Consider the following 21,295-nt stretch of genomic DNA (forward strand, 5'->3'; position numbering starts at 1 on the left):
GGAGGGTGCTCGGGAAAGGCCTCAATGACATGGCCGCGACGCGAACGCGACGTCGCGGCCGCGTCGCGGGGTGACGCGCACGGCGAGGCCGTGGCGAGGCTGGGCGTGGCGAGCAAGGAGGCGGCACGTCGGGTTCGCGGCAAGGGCGCGCACGCACGCGCGCGGTCTTGGCAACCCAAGGCCGCGGTGGCCGTGCTGTGCGCGGCACCGGCATCCGGCCCGCGGCACGACGCGGCGGCGGTAAGGCGACGGCGGCTGCGGGGTGCAAAGCGGCGCGTCAGGCCCTGCAAGAAAGACGGCACGGCGGCCGGAGGGAAGGGATATCCTACGGTTACTACCGAGGGTTCATCGGCGGCCATGGCTCACGCCGGCAGCAGAGGGGAAACGGAAGGAACAGGCGGCGGCGACGGCGCTCACCGGCGGGCTGGAGCAGAGGGTGCTCGGGGCAGCGGTGAGGCGAAGCCAGTGGGTCGAGGCCGTGCAGGGGGAGCAGCAGCGTCGATGTCGTCGTACGGGTCGCCGGCCTGGTGGAGCTCCGGTGTGGCGTCGTCCTCCTCCTCGCGCGGCTCCGGGTGGCGTCGTCCTCCTCCTCGCGCGGCTCTTCTCCTCCACCTCCTTCTCTCTCTCTCTCTCTCGGGTGCGGCGGCGGCGGAATGGAACAGGGACGCGAGGGTGGCTAGGGTTTTTTGGGTGGCGATCTCGGGGTTTTATGGGGGGCGGTCCTAGGGTTTGCGGCGCGGGCCCGGACACCGAGGGTGGCGATGCCCGGCGTCCGTGCCACGGCCACGCGGCGGGCATCGGGCGGCTGCAGCACGGGTTAGGGCTTGGTAGCGCGGCGGCCGAGGCGCGGGGGAAAAGAGGCGCGCGCGGGCGGGCGGTTGCGCCGGTTGTCGTGGAGCGGAGCGGCGCGCGGGCTGGCGGCTGACGCGAGGGTGCGGGGCCGCGGAGGAGGGGAAAAGGGGAAAAGGTGCGGGCGGAAGAGGGAGCGGCGGTTACGGCGCCTTGTCGCGAGGCGGGGGCGAGCGGCGACGCGGGCGAGGTGAGCGAGCGGGAGCCGGGAGTCGTGGGCGAGAGGAAGGGGAAAGCTGACGGGTGGGGTCCGCCCGTCAGCTGCCCCGGGTGAAGGGAAGGGGAGAGAGCGCGAGACGCTTCGCGACATTGGGCTGGGCCATCGTGCGGGCCGGTTCGCGTGCGGGGGAGAGAAAGAGAAAGGGGAAAAGAGAAAGGGTGCAGCTGGGCCGGTTGCGTGGGCCGGTGGCCCACGGGGGTATTAGAGGGTGGTTTCTTTGGATTTGAATTTGATTGGCCCCTTTCAAATTCAAATCCCACACTATTTGAATCAAACAAATTCGAAAATCCAACTCAATTAAAATGCAATAACCCTTCAAACCAAGACCTTTCACAAAAATTTTTTGAAATCCACAATTTTTGTTAAACAAACCTTATAAATACTAACATGGAATGTTACAGACTCCCCCCCTCACAAGAATCTCGTCCCCGAGATTAAAGGTTTACCTGGGTCCTCGAAAAGGTGTGGGTATCTTTCCTTCAGATCGGACTCTTTCTCCCAAGTGGCTTCCCGTTCTGTGTGATTACTCCAAAGAACCTTGCAATAGGGAATGGAGGTCCTCCTAGTCTCCTTGTCTGCCCAGGCCAAAATCTTCACGGGATACTCTACATACTCGAGCGTTTCTTGCAAGTCCACAGCCTCTGGGGGTATTGTCTCATCCGGCACTCGCAAGCATTTGCGTAGCTGGGATACGTGGAAAACCGGATTGTACCCCAGCAAGTCCTTCTGGTAGCTTCAGTTTATACGCCAATCCTCCGATCCTTTGGATGATCGGATACGGTCCAACGAACCTCGGGGCCAGCTTCCCGTTGACATGGAACCTCTTTGTGCCTCGGAGTGGTGACACTTTCAGGTATACGTGGTCTCCGACTTCAAACGAGAGGTCCCTCCTTCGCTTGTCGGCGTAGCTCTTCTGTCTGCTCTGTGGTATTTTCAGGTTGTCCCTGATTTTGGGAACATTCTCCTCAGCTTCTACGATAGAGTCTGGACCAAAGTACGATCTCTCTCCGATTTCTGACCACATCAGCGGGGTTCTGCATTTTCTGCCATAAAGTGCCTCGAAAGGTGACATCCGCAAACTGGCCTGATGGCTGTTGTTGTACGTGAACTCAGCATAGGACAAACTCTTCTCCCAATCACTCCCGTAGGCTAGCACACATGCTCTAAGCAAGTCCTCGAGTATCTGGTTCACTCTCTCGGTCTGCCCATCGGTTTGGGGGTGAAAGGCGGTGCTGTAATCTAGCTGAGTCCCTAGGGATTTGTGCAAGCTCTGCCAGAATTTCGCGGTGAATTGAGGGCCTCGATCTGATACTATGCTTCGTGGTGCCCCGTGGAGTTTCAGAATGTTCTCTATGTACAGTTCGGATAGTCGGCTCACGGGGTACGTGGTCTTGACGGGGATAAAATGTGCCACTTTGGTTAGGCGATCAACGATTACCCAAATGGAGTCATTGCCCTTCAGAGTCCGGGGTAATCCTACTATGAAGTCCATGCAAATGTCGTCCCACTTCCATACGGGAATATCAAGTGGTTTCAGCAGACCGGCAGGGCGCTGGTGTTCGGCCTTGATCCTCCTGCAAATGTCGCACTTAGCCACAAATTCGGCTATGTCCATTCTCATGTCATTCCACCAGAAACGGTCTTTCAGATCCTGGTACATCTTCGCACCCTGGGTGTATGGCGTACTTGGAGTTATGCGCTTCATCCAGAATCTCGGCACGGATCCCTTGATCCTGGGGTACACATATGCGATCTTTCAGCCATATGGTCCCTTGGTCGTCGACCCGGTAGTCGGTCGCTTTTCCGTCTCGCATTGCCCGCTTGAGCTTCTGAAGCTCTGGGCATCGTCGCTGTGCTTGCCTGATTCGATCTTCCAGGTCGTACTTGACTGTCATCGTGTTCAGGTGCCCTTGCTCTACTATTTCCAACTTCAGTCTCTCGAGTTCATCGCACAGAGCAGGCTGCTCGTCACGAACCATCAGATTGCTGCAATAGTGCTTCCTGCTCAGGGCGTTTGCTACGACGTTAGCCTTGCCGGGGTGATACTGAATATTCAGGTCGTAGTCCTTGATCAGCTCTAACCATCTCCTCTGCCTCATATTCAGCTCTGCCTGAGTGAAGAAATGCTTTAGGCTCTTGTGGTCGGTATAGATGTCGCACTTGTTGCCAATGAGGTAGTGCCTCCAAATCTTCAAGGCGTGCACAACAGCTGCGAGTTCAAGGTCGTGGGTAGGGTAGTTTTCTTCGTGTTTCCTCAACTGTCGGGAGGCGTATGCAACAGCTTTGCCATCTTGCATAGTACACAACCCAGGCCTTGACGAGAAGCGTCACAATAGACCACGAAGTCCTTCCGGATGTCCGGAAGAGTAAGGACTGGAGTAGTAGTGAGTTGGGACTTGAGCTCTTGAAAGCTGGCTTCGCACTTGGATGACCATATGAACGGTACGTTGTTCTTGAGTAGCTCGGTCATAGGTTTGGCAATCTTGGAAAAGTTCTCAATAAATCGCCGGTAGTAGCCTGCCAAACCCAAAAAGCTTCGAATATCGGTAACGCTCTTCGGCTGCTGCCACTCGGACACTGCTTCGATCTTCTCGGGATCCACAGCAACCCCGTCTGCAGTCAACACGTGGCCTAGGAAGGCAACCTTCTCTAGCCAAAACTCGCACTTACTGAACTTAGCATATAGCTGGTTCTGCCTCAACCTCTCGAGTACTATCCTCAGGTGCTCAGCATGTTCTTCGGCTGTCTCGGAGTAGATCAAGATGTCGTCGATGAAGACTATGACGAACTTGTCCAGTTCTTCCATAAACACCTTGTTCATCATGTTCATGAAGTAAGCGGGTGCATTGGTCAGTCCGAAAGATACTACGGTGAACTCGTACTGGCCATATCTGGTCACGAATGCCGTCTTCGGAATATCGCTTTCCCGGATCTTCATCTGATGGTATCCGGATCTCAGATCAATCTTGCTGAAGAATTTGGCCTTCCTCAGCTGGTCAAGCAGATCGTCGATTCTGGGCAACGGATACTTGTTCTTGATGGTCACGGCGTTCAACGATCGGTAGTCGATGCATAGTCTCATGGCTCCATCTTTTTTCCTCACGAACAACACGGGTGATCCCCATGGTGATGCACTAGGCCTGATGTACTGTTTATCTAGCAGGTCCTTCAGCTGATTCTTCAACTCGGTGAGTTCTTCTGCGGACATGCGGTAGGGTCGCTTCGCGATCGGTGCCGTCCCCGGCACAAGGTCAATCACGAACTCGACATCCCTGTCCGGTGGTAGACCCGGCAGCTCCTCGGGAAACACATCAGGATACTCGCAAACCACTGGCACATCTTCGAGTGTCCTCTTCTCCAGGCTGTTCAAATTGTACACCTGAGGTACATCTCGGGACTTCAACGGTTCCACCTCGATCTTCCTCCCACTAGGGTGTTCCAGGGTCACCAACCTGGGCGAGCAAGATATGACACCCTTGTGTGCAGTCAACCATTCCATCCCCAATATAACATCTATCCCCTCTGATGGCAATACTGTCAAATCAGCTGTGAATGGCAGTCCCTGGATTATGATTTTCACTCCCTTACAGGCTAATCTGCACCTATGATCCCCCAGTGGGGAGCTAGTGATGATAGGATGGCTTCTTGGGGTCATCGGAAGGGATTTTTGTGCAGCACACTTTGAAGAGATGTAGGAGCAAGTGGCTCCAGAGTCAAACAACACCAAGGCTTTAGAGCCGTTGATAAGGTACTCACCTGTCACGACGTCGGGGGCATCCCGGGCCTCCTCCTCAGTCAGGTGGGTGAGGCGGCCTTGGTCTGCGGAGCGCGGAGCTTGAGCGGGCCTGCCAACGGAGCCATGCGCGCGAGCTGGGGTTGAGGTCTTCTTCTCGGGGCACTCGTAGGACTTGTGGCCCGGTTTGTTGTAGGTGAAGCAAACAAACGGCGTCGAGCCACTGTTGGTCCTCTGTGCCGGCTGCTGGCGGTGGTAGCTGCCTCCTCCCTAGTTCTGTCCTCCGTGGGTCCTGTTGCCGGAGTAGTGGTTGCCTCCCCCACCGTAGTTCCTGCTCGGCTGACTAGAGCCAGAATGGAAACCGCTCCTCGGTGGCAGAGGTGGCGCGTTCCTTGCCTTCTGGAAGGGCCGGTCTCATACCTGGTGGTCGGTCTGGCGCTTCTTGTTGCGCTGATGGTCTTCCCATCCCAGTCTCTCCCTCTCCACAGCAATGGCACGGTTGACCAAGCTGCGGAGGGATGGGTACTCGCATCCCGTCACGATCTGACGGATGCCGTGATGTAGTCCTCGGAGAAACCAGAACTGCTTCTTCTCCTCGGTGTTGGTGTCGTCTGCAGCGTACCTCATCATCTTGGTGAAGTGACGCTCATACTCCTCCACCTTCATCGTACCCTGAGTCATGGTACGAAACTCCTGGGCCTTCTGAATCATCACTTGCCGGGGCACGTGCTGCTCACTGAACGCCCTGGCAAACTCCTCCCATGAGATGTGTGCTGGGTCATGGTGGGAGTCACAGTAGCTGTCCCACCATGACTTGGCGGTACCCTCAAGTTGGTGGACTGCGAGTGTGACGCACTCCTCGTCGGTGCAGTTGGTGAGGTCCAACTTGGTCTCGATCACCCTCAGCCAGTCATCGGCCTCCAAGGGGTCCTCGGCGTAGCTGAAAGTCGGGGCCTTCAGGCGGATGAACCTCTAGATCTTGCGCTGGAGGTCCTCTTCAGGCGGGCCATGACGGTTGGCCCCGTGGTTCCTCTGATCCACTGACTCGGCCAGACGCTGGAGTAGCTGCGTCTGCCTGTCCATGATCTCTGCGAGTGTCGGCGGTGGTGGCGGTGGCTGCTGTGCTGGCTCAGCGTCGATTTCCTCATCGACTCCTCTTCATCGGCTTCGTCTCCACGGCGTGCCTCCCCAAAGGCGCGGGGTGCGGCACCCGCGGCAGGTCCTCTGCCGCCTCCACGCCCTGCTGCCGGGGCACGTGCTGGGGCAGCACGTCCGCGCCCACAGCCAAACGGGCGGCCTCATCTGCGTGCCTCGGCTGCGGCTTCCTCCTGGGCGGCTTGCTCGAAACGGGCCATCAAGCGATCGGATCTCCGGATCGACATTTCCTGTATAGGGTGCAGGGGGGGAAATTCTCCTGCGTAAACGTCGGCACTCACCACCCAAAGTAAAAGAATACACACATGGGCACACATGCCAATTATCCGAGAAAGTTGCAAAAATAAAGGCAATAACATTTTAAAAGGGAAGCAATTATCGAACAAAATAATGCGAAGATAAGAATCATAACATCCATCCATTTAGACATCAATCAGGCAGTACAAGGAATCACCGGTGTTATCTCGAGGTCAACACAAAAGCCTTCAAGATAACACCCCCAACTCACGCTCTAAGAATACATCGTGAATGATTACAAAAGAGTGGCGACCCCTATCGTGTCTACCTGACTCGTGACATCATAGGACGCTAGCCGGAAACATGTCATCGGCTCAAAACAAGACTCATGAGAACTCTCGCCGGAATGGACCATCGGCGGCTACTTATCCTACATCTACCCCTACCTAAGACACTGACTCACGCCCTAATAGAAGGTGACGCGTGGCTTCTTGTAGGACAACACGCGCTTGTACTCCTCCGGGTAGTCCTCCGGGAAGATGGCGTCGATGGCTGCGACGGCCTCCACCACCTCCTCGGTCTCGATCGCGGGCGGCATCTCCTCGTGAGGGCACAGGTGCTGGCGAAGCTCCGTGGGGATGAGCTTGAAATCCTCCTTCCTCACTAGGGGCTGTCTCTCCTCGGGTAGTTGGTTCCTCAGCTCGTGGATCTCATCGACGCGGATGGAGTCGGAAATCTCCCACGTCTGCAAGGTGCGTGCGGCCTTGTCGCGGAGGTACACGGCGGTGCGGGTCAGCAAGGCGATGTTCTTCTTTTTCCTCTCCAGCCGGGTCTCCAGTTCCTTCACCCGGTCCTCCACCTTGGCCTCGAAGTAGCCGTGCAGGGTCATGAAGTCCTGCTGGTCGTCCACCTGAGTCTGCAGCTGGCGGCACTCGGCCTCACTGTCGGTGGCCCGGTCCTTGAGCTTGCTGATGGTGGCGAGGTAATCCTTCTCCTTGAGCTTCCACTCGGCCTTCTCCTCCTGGAGCTTCTGGAGCTCGGTCTCGGTCTGGAGTAGCTTGGCTTCGGCGGCCGTCCTTAGCTGGGTCTCTGTCTGATGCATCAAATGCGCCTCCATGTAATTCCTCTGGTTGAGACGGACCTCTCTCTGGGCTGTGGTGTAGAGCTGGTTCCACCCCTGAATCTCGTGCTGCAGGACGTGGATGTGCCTCACACAGTCGTAGAAACCCAGGTGGAGCTGTTCGCTCTCTGAGGAGAGGTTCACAGCTAGGTGGTCCAGGTCGTAGAGGTAAGAGCCGGTGGTGTGGATCATGGACTGGTCCCCTCCGGTCTCTTGAACCGGGGCAGAGTACATCTCCAGGTAGACGGCCTCAGGATCCTCATTGGGCAGGACGGACCGAGGTAGCAGGCGGAAAGAGGAGTCGGCGAACTTGGTCTGCCAGAACTGGGCAAGCAGCTCCATCGTCATCTTCCGAGCGGCTGACTGGACGGCGGTCTCGGTGAGTACGCCGAAGCTGTGGACCATCTTGCCCTCGAAGGCGGGCACTGCGGGGTCTGGCAAGACGACGAGCGTGGCCATCTTGGAGTAGTATGGGGGAGCGGTGGTCGACTTCAGGGAGAGCTTGATGTAGGCCAAGTCGATGCCGATGTGCTCCACCACGCGCTCGAACCACTTGAAGACGCCCCTCTGGTGGTACTCCTCGTACAGCTCAAGGTCGTGGGTCACACTCTCCATCGTAGTTGCCATCGCGGTTGCTACCCTGCGTAGGAACGTGAGAGTTGAGTCAGCGTAGGTAAGAGAGTAACTCAAGAGTGGAGGAAGACTGAGTCAAGGGGTCGACAAAAAATAGTCCAAGGTATTATAATAAGTGGATAGAATCGTATAGATTTCCCTAGGTCTACCGACCATGTCTAGGGCTCGAGCTACGGTCAAGCATGGCTCTAATACCAACTGAAATGAACCGGATTCCCAATTCGAGGAATCCGACTCCCTGTATCGTCGTGATAGTCCCTGGATCAAGCGCTATCACATACAGAACTCATTTCAGGCATAATATCACAGTCATACTCATTAAGAGGTCAACCACGGGTTTAATTATTACATAAATCCAGAGGATCTGTAGTACGGAATTTATTACAAGCCTCTCGGCTAGATCGAACAAGCAGAAGGCGCATAGCGGTAGCTAGGTCTTCGGCCGTCCTCCATCTTCGGGAACCACCTCCACAGGCGACTTGAGCGTAGCTCGGCCTCAGTCGTACCATCCGTCGTCGTTGGGGTCGAATTCCGGATCAGATCCTGCATCGTACCAGACTATCCCTAAGGAATGGGATAGGTTCACGCCACCATCTGTATGCAAGCATTATTGTGGTCTATTCTACGGATATACAAGAGTTCAAGGAGTAAAGCTGGGGTTTCCCTATGCATGCAATATATATATATATATATATATATATATATATATATATATATAAGAATACACATCTCCTGTCGCTTCCGACTCGGGCTCTTCCGGCATTCCGGACTCCCGGTCACACATAGCTTCCAAAGCCACCAAGTCGATGCGAGGACTCCCTCTCCTCGCATCTCAACTGCCCCCTGGCAGGGAGATATTCTAGAGGGAGGTAGAAATCATGAGTAACACTAACTAATAAGAGCAACAGAGGAGTAGGGATGTCCATAACCGAGGACGCGGCTATACGTATAGTTTTCACCCTGCAGGGGTTGTACACCTGGACCCACTCGAATCGACACTAGCCGGAGATCAGCCGACTAGTATACGAAACACCGGTCGACGAAATGGAATTAGGAGCCACGGCACCATCCGGCTTTCCCGGGTCTTGGGCGCATCCTCCCACGAGAGGTCGCCCCGGGACTGTGAAGCCTCCCATGCGTCTCGGGGAACGTGAGGTCAGCACCCCCTTCCCCTGCACCGATACTCGATCCTCCTACCGGCTTGGTACCGCGCTTGCTAAATCCGGACCGGGCCCACCCTTATAATGGGTAAGTGGTGTGCACGCTTAACAAATTCCCACAAGTCATGGTTACTCTCACCCGGTCCTTATCTGCCGGAGCGGGCATCTTCGTCGAAGGCGTATCCACCTCGGTGGTCCGCAACCGCACCCTTAACGGGTGCCCTGAACACCTCAAACGCGTATCCAAAACTATACCCGCCACAGGTACTCCGTAGGGTGTGCCAAGATACACACCCCAAGCCCTCGATCCACGATCGAGTTAGGTTGCCCACTCCCAGCTAAGCCCTAATCACCAACTCCTGAAGAGAACCACTTCACACACGCCAAGTCTATCCATCCATATCCCACACATACACATTCAAGGATTTACAAGGCATTTCATATAATCAACAAGTATGATAGGTTGGCAAGGAGTATGGTACATAAAAGGGCCATGCAGGTTTATCTCGGTATAAACACATACATATAGCGATACTATATCTACAAGCAAATGCCTAAATAGGAGTTCAATTCGTAGATGGGCGTGAACCTGGCGTCTCGTCGAAGTCCTCCTGGGCCTCCGGGTAGTCCTGGTCATCGGTCAACTCCTCGCGGTCGGGTCCTATTCGTAAATACGAGTAAGAGTAGGGACCAAAGTGCAAATGTGCACAAAAGGTTGCAAATAAGATCCAAATCACCACAATGCCTATTCTAACAGGTGGTTCATGATTTTAGAAGAATTATGAAACTGGTTTGATAATTTTCGGAGGTCCGGATAATTTATTATGAATTTTCTAAGGAAAAACCTATTTCTGAAATTAATAAAAGAGTTTCAGAAAAGAAAAACACTAAACAGAGACACGTGGCAGCACCAGGGCTTGCCACGTGGCATGCTGACGTCAGCATGACATCATCAGGGGGGTCCTGGATGATGACGTCAGCAGTGGGCCCTGCTGACGTCAACGTTGACCGGTCAACGGTCAACGGTCAAGGGTCAGGTCAGCGGTCGCCGGGCCCCACTGGTCAGCCTCGGCACGAGGCTGATAGGTGGGCCCCTCGGGTCAGGTCTGGGAAAGGAAAAAGAAAAAGGGTCACGGTTTGATTCTGGGCCGAAATTGGTGTTGGGCCGGCTCAAGGCCCATCGGCTCGACTTAGGCTCGCAGATCAGCTCGGGATTCAGCTCGGCCTGCGGCTCAGCAGGCCGGCTGGCAGCGGGCTGGCTATGCGTGAAGAACGGCTCGGCTTGATTCCTCCGCGGGCCGGCTTCTTCTCCTCCATGGGCTGGGTCTCCTTTCTCCCCTCTTCTCCTCTGGCTGGGCTGCCCCTTCGCCTTCTCCTCCTCTCGGGCCGGCGGCGTCGTTCTCCTTCTCATCACTGACAGGATGGGCCCAGGTGTCGGTCACGGCGGGATCCGGTGTGGCGGGGTTCGGGTCCGGTGTGGCAGACGAGTGTGCGTGTGGGCGCGTGTGCGCGAGTGAGAGCACCCGGAGGGTGCTCGGGAAAAGGCCTCAATGACATGGCCGCGACGCGAACGCGACATCGCGGCCGCGTCGCGGGGGTGAACGCGCACGGCGAGGCCGTGGCGAGGCTGGGCGTGGCGAGCAAGGAGGCGGGCACGGTCGGGTTTCGCGGCAAGGGCGCGCACGCACGCGCGCGGGTCTTGGCAACCCAAGGCCGCGGCATGGCCGTGCTGTGCGCGAGGCACCGGCATCCCGGCCTCGCGGCACGACGCGGCGGCGGTAAGGCGACAGCGGCTGCGGGGTGCAAAGCGGCGCGTCGGGCCCCTGCAAGAAAGGACGGCACGGCGGCCGGAGGGAAGGGATATCCTACAGGTTACTACCGAGGGTTCATCGGCGGCCCATGGCTCACGCCGGCAGCAGAGGGGGAAACGGAGGAACAGGGCGGCGGCGACGGCGCTCACCGGCGGGGCTGGAGCAGAGGGTGCTCGGGGCAGCGGTGAGGCGAAGCCGGTGGGTCGAGGCCGTGCAGGGGAGCAGCAGCGTCGATGTCGTCGTACGGGTCGCCGGCCTGGTGGAGCTCCGGTGTGGCGTCGTCCTCCTCCTCGCGCGGCTCTTCTCCTCCACCTCCTTCTCTCTCTCTCTCTCTCTCGGGTGCGGCGGCGGCGGAATGGAACAGGGACGCGAGGGTGGCTAGGGTTTTTTGGGTGGCAATCTCGGGGTTTTATGGGGGGCGGTCCTAGGGTTTGCGGCGCGGGCCCGGACACCGAGGGCGGCGATGCCCGGCGTCCGTGCCACGGCCACGCGGCGGGCATCGGGCGGCTGCAGCACGGGTTAGGGCTTGGCAGCGCGGCGGCCGAGGCGCGGGGGAAAAGAGGCGCGCGCGGGCGGGCGGTTGCGCCGGTTGTCGTGGAGCGGAGCGGCGCGCGGGCTGGCGGCTGACGCGAGGGTGCGGGGCCGCGGCGGAGGGGAAAAGGGGAAAAGGTGCGGGCGGAAGAGGGAGCGGCGGTTACGGCGCCTTGTCGCGAGGCGGGGCGAGCGGCGACGCGGGCGAGGTGAGCAAGCGGGAGCCGGGAGTCGCGGGCGAGAGGAAGGGGAAAGCTGACGGGTGGGGTCCGCCCGTCAGCTGCTCCGGGTGAAGGGAAGGGGAGAGAGCGCGAGACGCTTCGCGACATTGGGCTGGGCCATCGTGCGGGCCGGTTCGCGTGCGGGGGAGAGAAAGAGAAAGGGGAAAAGAGAAAGGGTGCAGCTGGGCCGGTTGCGTGGGCCGGTGGCCCACGGGGGTATTAGAGGGTGGTTTCTTTGGATTTGAATTTGATTGGCCCCTTTCAAATTCAAATCCCACACCATTTGAATCAAACAAATTCGAAAATCCAACTCAATTAAAATGCAATAACCCTTCAAACCAAGACCTTTCACAAAATTTTTTTGAAATCCACAATTTTTGTTAAACAAACCTTATAAATACTAACATGGAATGTTACACCTCACCACCAGAAATGTCTAATAACAGCTGTGATATTTGCTAAAAGTTTTTTTTTTGTGAAGAGGACATTGGACATGTAGTAAACAGGAATGGAGGCGAAAATGGATGTGATGTAAGCTAAGCGTCCTGCATGATTAAGCTTGTTAGCTTTGACAGTAAGCTTTATTCTGAATTTTTGGTAAATGAATTTATAGGCCTTGCCACGGTCTTTTTGATTAATGATAAGAGGGTGGCCTAAGGGGATAGTGTTTGGTTGAAGATGTTGGATAGGGAAATTCTGTTTGATCTGGTATCTGGTAGTTTGATTTACATGCTTGCTGAATAGGATAGAAGATTTAAGCTAGTTTGGAGTTTGACCAGAAAAGGCGCAAAAATCTTGGAGAATGTGGCTCCTCTCCTTGTTTGTTTCGCTACTAGGGCAATCTCTCGTGGCTCCACATCCGGCAACAATCCTGAGTCGTTTGAGTCATCTGCGGTTGATCCACCCGCCGGCTCATTATCGGAGGATTCGATCGCTGCGTACTCTACGATGCTCGAGGGGATGCGCGTTGCTGTTAGTCTTGATGCCCGTCTTTCTCTGCGTCCACATTTCTCTAGTGAGATCTACGCCAGAACTTCTTCATCTTCATCTTTCATCACGTTTGGATGATTGAGGCCGCTTTAGGAGCTCAAACTGCTCCGACGATGATGTATAGTCTGCATTCAATGGTGCTTAGCTTCCCTGGTCATGCTGTCGCCTTCTTCCTAGGCCCCTTTGCCTTGCTTGGACTTTGGAAACTGGGTTTAGACTCCTAAGCCCGCTTGCGGAGTTCATACTTTCTCGGTACAGGTACCCAGGACTCAGGAGTGCTATCAAAGGTGGCTAAGTCAGCACTTGGCGATGGCGTCCCATCCGAGTTCATGTCTTGGTCCCCGTCTCCTTAGCATATGATGCCTCAGGTGTGTATATCGCTTGCTGTACTCCTCCATCTCCTGCTCCATCTAGGGAGCATCAGACGTGGTGGCACGAGACTACTTGTCACAAAGAAAAAATATTAAAATTGATAAATAATATCGCATCTGTATTTCTTAACCCATCAAATTATCTGTCACTCAAAAAAATTAAACAAACTATAAATAGCTTATTTTTTGATGCTTTTGGTAGATCTTTTCGTGTTATAAAAAATTGCTGATGTACCAATATTACCGAGGAGCTATATTCTCCTGATTATTTTGCAAAAGGACCCTTGTAATTTTGAAAAATGAACCCATAGTCCATGCACTTTGCAATTAGTTTTCAAAATGACTCTCATTCTTCAATGAAATCAGCCTGGACCGAAAGTCAGGTCACAAATTTATTTTATTGAAAAGGTCCTCCCCTCCTGCACATGCTTGGGCCATGGAGTTGTTTTGTAAAAAGACTCTCATGCTTATATTGAATCAAACCACAATCTGTCCATCCCATCGTTTTTGAAAAGACCCTATTGCTTCTGTTGAATCAACCCGCAGCCAAATCACACTCTATTTTCTTACAGAAAACCACCTCACGCCGCCATCCCGCACTCTCTCTTTCTGCCTACTAACATCACAGACTCACCATTCTACTACTGCTTGGGTCTTATAAATCTATTTCACTAATACATTAAAAATTCAACTTCTACCATTTATATACAAGTGCCAATGACTTATTGTTCTCCCATAAACAATCTTGTTACAATAGAACAAACCAAAGCATACCATACCAAAATTCCAAATAGAAAAGCAAATGCCCTACGCATGCATGGGAGTGCATAAGAAACTAGTTGGATATCAACAGAGGCAGCAAGGAGGAACATGCAACAAAAAAAATATAGAAAGCTAAGTTGTGACAGGCATTAACCGCATTAAGCCCATATATCACAGATTTTTTTTCATTATAGTCTACCATGTGATTTGGGAAACAATATATTAATGATTGAGTATGGAGTTTTTGTTCTTTATTAGAATTCCTTTTGGGAGAGGGAGTGTTAAAAAATATAAACAATTACCATATTAAACTTAGGGCTCATTTTGATATTAAGTGGTTTTTTGAAGGTCTTATATAAAAACTAATCTCCTTTCCTTTTATAAATAAGGTTTAGGATTTTCTTTCCGCCCCCCACACCCTACCCCAAAACACTATCCCCTCCCCACCAACAATCCCCCCCCCCCCCCCCCCCCCCGCGGCCGCCGCCTCCTCCACCCCCATATCGCCCACCGCCGCCATTTCGAATATGCCCCAATCTCACCACACATAACTTGATACCTTACATAATAATGTAAATCTCATGAGCTTTCGCCACGCCAATGCTGCGGTTTTTTCTGCTAGTCTAGCACCTACAAAGATTCGGGTTACCATCTAATCAAAATTTCTCTTGGCAGGATTCATAGTTCATGGCGCCACTCAACCCCAACACTGCGAAGAGGAAGGCCACAGGCACCCTAAAATCTGCCAAGTGCGGTGTGGCCAAGAGGGTTCCAAAGAACCCGAAGAGGGGAGGCACCAGGTCCTCACCTACAGCCGATGAAGGGGATCTACAAGACAGGATCAACACTCTTCCAGACGACATGCTCTGCTGCATTCTTACCCTACTCGGTGTCCATGACGCTGCGCGGACGACCGTGCTGTCAAAGCGTTGGCAACACCTATTCAGGTCGCCGGAGTGCCAATCCGATACCATTGATGACAAATACGTGTGGCATGCACAGCGCCAGCTCAACACTGATTCCTCTTGGTCCATGTGGGAGTGGCGTTGCCCTGGAATCACCTCCGCCCTCCTTGCATCCCTTGCCAGGCCTCGCCGGATTTGCCGATTCATTATCCAGCAGACGCTTCCTTGGGACAGCGAGCTTTCCTTGTGGCTCAAAACGCTGTCCCAAGGAGGGGTGGTCGAGGAGATTGTCCTCGAGATGCCGTATCTACAGGTTTGCCTACCTCACTTCATCTTCAATTGCAGTTCCCTCCGGTCGCTGAGCCTCTCCTGTTTGCGGTGGCCTCTCATCGATGTCCCAAATGGAGTCCCGGCCGGCTATATCCCATCATGGATGCTCCCATTCCTGGTGGAGCTTACCTTGAACTACATGGACATGACCACAAGGGACACCGAGGACCTGCTGCGGCGGTGCCCGGCGCTGCTGAGCCTGTCGATCTGCTACTCTCTCCATGTCCAGGATAGGAGCCTCTTGAATTGTGATCCAAATCCCGTTCGAGGTAGCCAGGTTGGGAGTGCAGCGGAGGCCCGTCGCCGGAGGCTTGGGCCGGAGTGGAGCGACCAACCGGCCTGTTGGGCTCGTCTGGTACGGTATATGATATAAATACCGTGATTAGGGTTTTGGATAGATTGATTATCTTGTAAGCCGCCGCCATCAGTGCGACGTTCCTGTAAAAACACTCCAGAAATAGTGAAGTCGTGACTGGCTGGTGCCCGTGGTTTTTCCCTTTGCATTGAAAAGTTTTCCACATAAAATTTGCGTGTTGTGTTCTACATTATTGGTTGATCGTCTTTGTTATTCACCTGTTGTTTTCGTAACAGAGCCTGACAATCCGGTGCGAGAACCTCCTGAACCTGACCATCCAGGACGGTGTCGTAGCCTCTAGCTACGACGACGAGGTCAGCATCGTGCACGCGCCCAAGCTTGAACGCCTGCTGTTGGTGTTTGACCCTCTGTGACTCGGTAGCACGCGTCTGGAAGCCTTTCCGAGGCTGCATACACTTGGCGTCTTCAAGAAGTACGAGCTCCAGGTAGCGTTAGGGCAGGTGAGGACCATCGCTCTCATGACCAATCTGGGTAAATCCGATGAGGTGCAAAAGGCCATCACGCTGCTGCACAAACTGCCTCGATTGGAAACACTTCACATGCAGGTTAGCTAGCTGTTCTTGGCATGCAATTCTACAAGCACAAAATGGCATGCAAAATTATAAACAATCTGCATATTTTCCCCATGCATTCAGATGGTGGCAGGCCGGTCCGACAGCACCAAGAGCAAGATGACAAGCTTTAAGAAGATGGCCGGTGGCCCCATCGAGTGCCTTGAGAACAGCCTCAAGACGGTTGTGCTAAGGGTTCAGAACCTGAGCCGCCGGCAGCTGGCATTCGCCAACTTCTTCCTGCGGGCGGCCAAGGTGCTCAAGTCGATGGTCATCTTCAGCGAGATGATGGACGGCAAGCTGCTGCGGGCAGAGAGCAGGGGCTCCCCCAGCGCCCAGGTCGTGTTCATGGAGAACATAGATTGCGACCTCAAGATCAGCATCTCTGCCTCCGACTACAAGCTCGCCGCCCCGTTCATGCCATAGGGCAGGGCTGATATGTGCTGCTCGGTTGGTCAATGCCTTAATGCAAGTGCATTGGTTGGACAAAGGTCGAATGAGCTGATGTTAGTTGATTCGTCTTCTGTTGATTCATGGTGATGGATCATAGACTCCTGTTTGGTTATTTCAGTCTATTTTGGTGCTTCAACTAGTGTGGTGAAGTGTGAACTGCATGAACAAAATGAATCCGTGACTATGTGTTCAGATTATTAAAGTAATACTCTTTATATGTTGGCTTGTTTGTGAGTGGAAGATGGTGAGTGTGATCCATTTTCTTGCACTATTGTTGTACAATGCAATCAAGCTTAGAATGTGGATGCGTCTTCTTAGAACACAGAAGCGTGCAAGGTTACAAGCATGGCTTCTTGCACTATATGGTTGTAATGGAGCTAGCGCTCAACAACGCCAAGTCTTTATGCATTTTCTATGGTGCCTAGTATTATATAATTTGTACTTATGTGTGCTCTAAAGGTTCTTCTTTCATTCCTTAGTTATATGGGATCATGTCTTATGCTATCTCTAGATGAAATGGTTACAACTAGTAGATAGCTGATTAGACCATAGAAGATGTCCTGAACTTAGGACCAATGAAGTCTTTTTATGAAAGTATCAGATGTGCAAGGAAATGAAGGGAGTTCCTTCCTCTCCCATTTAGTGGGTACAGGGGTCGAGATTGGGGGAAACCATTGAGGCACACAATGAGTTTTCTTCTTCCTCTCCTGCGGCATTGTCCTTCCTTCATTTCGCTAGCTAGCTGAGGATGGAGCGCAGACTTCTTTATATACTTGCTTGGCAGCTATATCGTGGCACGTAGGGAAGGTAAAAATGATGTGACAAAGGTGAAAAAGGATAACCCTCTCGGTTTGGATGGATGGTGAGATATGTTGTTGAGCTCGCTGCTCTGGGGAGCCTGAGAGATAACGACGAGTGAGATTTTTTTTTTGAGAATACATGGTCTAGAGCACTTATTCTATGGCTGGAGGCAATGGCTTAGGATATGCCCTGACCAAGCTATGTATAGCAATGGCTCGTAATGCGGCATCTCTTCTGCTACCGGCACCTTTTACCGTAACTTCTGCTCATTGAAAACTCACTGTTGTAATGATTATCTTTTACAAATGCTTTTTTCATGGTAGGTTAATTTATTGCATTACGCGATTTGAAATGTTGGGGACTATATTATTGACTGTTGTATATAAAAAGATAAAATTTGCTGTTGCATTTGGTAGTTTGAGATGTTGCAAAGCTAATTGTTCACCTGTTGTACTCGTGAATCCTGGCCATAATGCTGGGATGCCATGTCTACATGTTGCATTTAGTAATTTTTCTGAGGAAATTGGACTCTAGATGAGAACTTTTGGAGGGTGTTGTAGACGTGAAACTAAACTGTTTCATAAGTCAGTGTCAAATGTTGGGATAGAATGATGGATTGTATACAGCACACAGATTTGTCTTACGCACAAGTAGTCGACACCGGCAACACCACCGCTCCTACCTTGGTGAGTCTTGCCTCTCTTCCTTCCAATGCGAGATAGCTTCCTCCTTCTCCCATGCTTCTCAAATCCCCTTGTTGTTTGAGTCCATCATATGTTGAGCCCTCCCAGTCAGATAATGTATACGAATTGCATGTTAGGCGCATAAACTCCTAGAACATTTATCATAATGTCTATTTTTTCTCAACTTATACCTTCCTTTCAGCATAGTTGGAAGTGCTACCTTATTTATATGGGTTCCATCTAAAGCTTCCAAACAATTCTACAAATAGAGAACACGACCACACAAAAAAAGAATGACACAAAACTACTTTTTAATTTTGATTTTGATTTTCAAAAGAAAAACTACTTGAGAAGTCATTTATCATAAAATATTTCCATTTACCATCCATGCTATTCTCCAGTATAGGTTCTAGGGTCTTGAAGTGATGCAACTTTAGAACGGACGAGGGAACGAGGGGAGAGGGGGAAGGATAATGGCTCACCAGTGATGAGGCAGCGTGTGGTTGCCTGTGAAGCTGCTCACACGGAGAAGGAGCAAGACAGGTTGGGACAAGGATTTCTTTTTTTTTGTGACTCAGGATGGGGCAAGGATGGGCGCAGTTCGAAATGCTCGAGGCTTTGGAGCGGCGGCGCACCGGTGACAGTGTGATAACCCTCGAGGAGGAGCGGAATCAGCGATGGATGCACTGGTACCCTATCACACGGTACTGCATAACAGGCTAAGCTGAAACTGTGTCAGTACCCACTCCCCCTCTGTAATCAGATACCGTTACATTTGGTGAACCACATGCTATATAAAAGTCATAGGAGAAGAATGACAACAAGCATACTCCATTTATACGTGTAGATTTTTGAGCTTATACACATTTTTCTGTGGAATAATGCTCGTGCATTGCAAAGGTACGATAAATAAAAATGATATATGCATACATAATTTATGTGAGAATAGTGCCACAGAGATAGTCATTAAATTCCCAAGAAACAGACTCAAGGGCAAGGGTGAGTAAATAAAATAAAGTTTATGTGCAAAGTGGTTGTGTCAGTTGACGCATCATCACCGTCCGCACGAATGTGTCTAGGACTAATCATTCAATGTATCATAATGTAAAACGATCCAATCCAAAATATTTTCAACTTAGAACGGTACCAAAATAAAAACTGCAACTAATTCTTAAACCAAAATATTTTAATACTACAGATTTTCTTGGTCAAATTACAAAAGTTTGTCCAGCAACAATATTGGAAATGAGGGACAAAGTTTTATCAATATTTTAAAACCACAGAGTTCAAAATATTGGTCAAAATGCTTGGAGGACAAGTCTAGGGTCACGGGACTGCATACATGACGAACATATTTTAGGATAAGGATTGAGACATGACCCACACACCGCATCATTTGTAACTACTCGTATAAAAGTAGGACTAGTTGGAACAAAAGGAAACTACCTGGGATGTACTCGGGTAGGACTCCTAAGCTAGTATCGGGCTAGGATTTTCACGTAACCTTATCCCCCAGACTATATAAGGGCAGTAAGGACTCCCTCCAAAGCAATCAGCATCTAAGGCAATACCATCAAGCAATCAGCGTGGACGTGACGATAAGCTTCGATTTTACAAACACCATCAAGATAGAAGATGAAGACGATGTCCAGAAGAAATGCCGCAAGCTCAAGAACTGTTATCGCCATAATTTAACTGGGCCAAGGGATGGGCCGAGAGCATCATGGGCTGAAGGAAAGCATGGTAACAGTCTGCAAATCAGCTTTTGTGCGAACATGTCAAGGGCCAGGATGGCCGTGTATCTAAGCATAGTTTAAATACAGTAAGTTAGAGATTGTATCGTAATCAGCTAGGGTTAGTTAGAAAAGATCAAGTCTCCGAACTATAAATATGTATCGTGAGATTCAATAAATCAATCATTCACAACAAACTCTCGGCGCATCGCCACCCCTTCACCAAGGGCTTTTTCCCAGGTAATCGACATGCTGCTCCGATCATGTTTTGCATGGTCAGAGCAGCGTCGTGTTTATCTGTTTATCTTTATGTTTCTCGTACTGAAGCGTTTTTGATGGCGAGTAACACTAGTTATCTTAAACGATTATGATGCTGCATTGGTTTTGAATAGTAAATCCATGTTTTGCTTGCTGTTCGTAATCGTTTAGCTGCTCTTATATGTGATCTCAGGTGCAAGGGCAGCGCCTTGCTCTATTATTGCTTAATAGATCTAATCTGTTATGGTAGTTCTTTGTGTTATAAGGAATTGGTTTAATATCCGTATGATTAGGCCCTTCAAACGGGTTAAATGTTCCGGCTGTATGTTTGGTGCTCTATGGTAACTTGACGAGGGATTGTTCCGGGGATCGACTTGTTAGTTGGTTTTTAGGCTTCTCTTTGGGTTAGCGTATTGTTACCTTTCATGTTCGTTAGGCTTAACCACGTGTAGAATGTTCCGGTTATGCGGTGAAAGCTTTTATCTTTTCTATCGGATTCGTACAAAACGTTCATATGTTAATAGATCCGATCTGTTCAACGTGGCAACCGGCTTCTTGTAGCCGATTCTGGAAGGTACCTGAAGGTCCGATCTAGTACAATGACTTCGTCGGCTTATTTAGCTGATCTCGGGGTCGTTGTCAGAGCCGATCACGGCTCGAACTAATGTTTGAAATGCCTGTGCATGCAGGAAAATAGCTGACAAACGACTTCTACACCTTCCTGATCAGGTATAAGTCAGGTGGCATGCCTAGCACTTCACTAAGCCAGGGCGTGTGCCGGACTTCTGGGCCGTTGACCGAGGGACCGGGACCCACCAGCAGTCCCGGAAGCCTCCCGGCTCCTCGTGTTGCCTGTCGCTGCTCGCCGGTGGGTTTTGACCGACAACAAGAACTCAAAGCGCGCTGAACGCAGGCACTGCATAGTCGAGCAGCACCAGCGAGGGCAAGGCAACCTCTACGGCTGTTCCACGAGCGACCTCCACACCATCATCAACATTGGCCAGGACACCCACAACATCATCATCATCAGGCAACAGGAGCGCGACAAGGTGAAAGCCTACAACCCCACCAACTAGCATAACCCACTCGACTACCTAGATACAACTCGGAAGCGCAAGCCAGAAGCTGGGGAATAGTCAACCCGAAGAAAGAAAACCCTCAGCTTGAAGGAACGCTTCGAGGAGGCTCTCCCCAAAGCGATGCCCATGGCACCCGAAGAGCAAACATTCCACCTTCGAATGCCAAACCTTCCGAAGGGCCCTGAGAGCTCCGCTACTCAACAAAGATGGCGAAGAAAGGCAACGGGACAACCCAAATAATGATTTATTCATCAATTAGTACCCAATTCAAGGAGGTTTTCTGAGGATCTTTTAGGTGTTTCATTTATTCAACCATTATTTTGGGACTATATC

At 51.9% G+C, this 21,295-nt stretch overlaps 1 protein-coding gene across 1 annotated transcript; it reads left to right on the plus strand.

The window, feature by feature from the left end:
- The first annotated feature begins 14,480 nt into the window (after positions 1-14,480).
- On the plus strand, positions 14,481-15,757 carry LOC112898216 (putative F-box/LRR-repeat protein At5g41840). Its single transcript, XM_025966585.1, has 2 exons — positions 14,481-15,305; positions 15,620-15,757. The coding sequence occupies exons 1-2, from the start codon at positions 14,481-14,483 to the stop codon at positions 15,755-15,757; spliced, it is 963 nt and encodes a 320-aa protein (XP_025822370.1).
- The last annotated feature ends 5,538 nt before the right edge of the window (positions 15,758-21,295 follow it).

This window comes from Panicum hallii, chromosome 6, assembly GCF_002211085.1.
Source record: "Panicum hallii strain FIL2 chromosome 6, PHallii_v3.1, whole genome shotgun sequence".
NCBI classification, from domain to species: Eukaryota; Viridiplantae; Streptophyta; class Magnoliopsida; order Poales; family Poaceae; genus Panicum; species Panicum hallii.

What these genes read in the sequence shown, in the direction of transcription:
- LOC112898216 (XM_025966585.1), top strand. Translation starts at nt 14,481, where the DNA reads ATGGCGCCACTCAACCCCAACACTGCGAAGAGGAAGGCCACAGGCACC. An exon ending in ATCCCGTTCGAGGTAGCCAG is followed by an intron (nt 15,306 to 15,619) that starts GTTGGGAGTGCA and finishes TTTTCGTAACAG; the next exon opens with AGCCTGACAATCCGGTGCGA.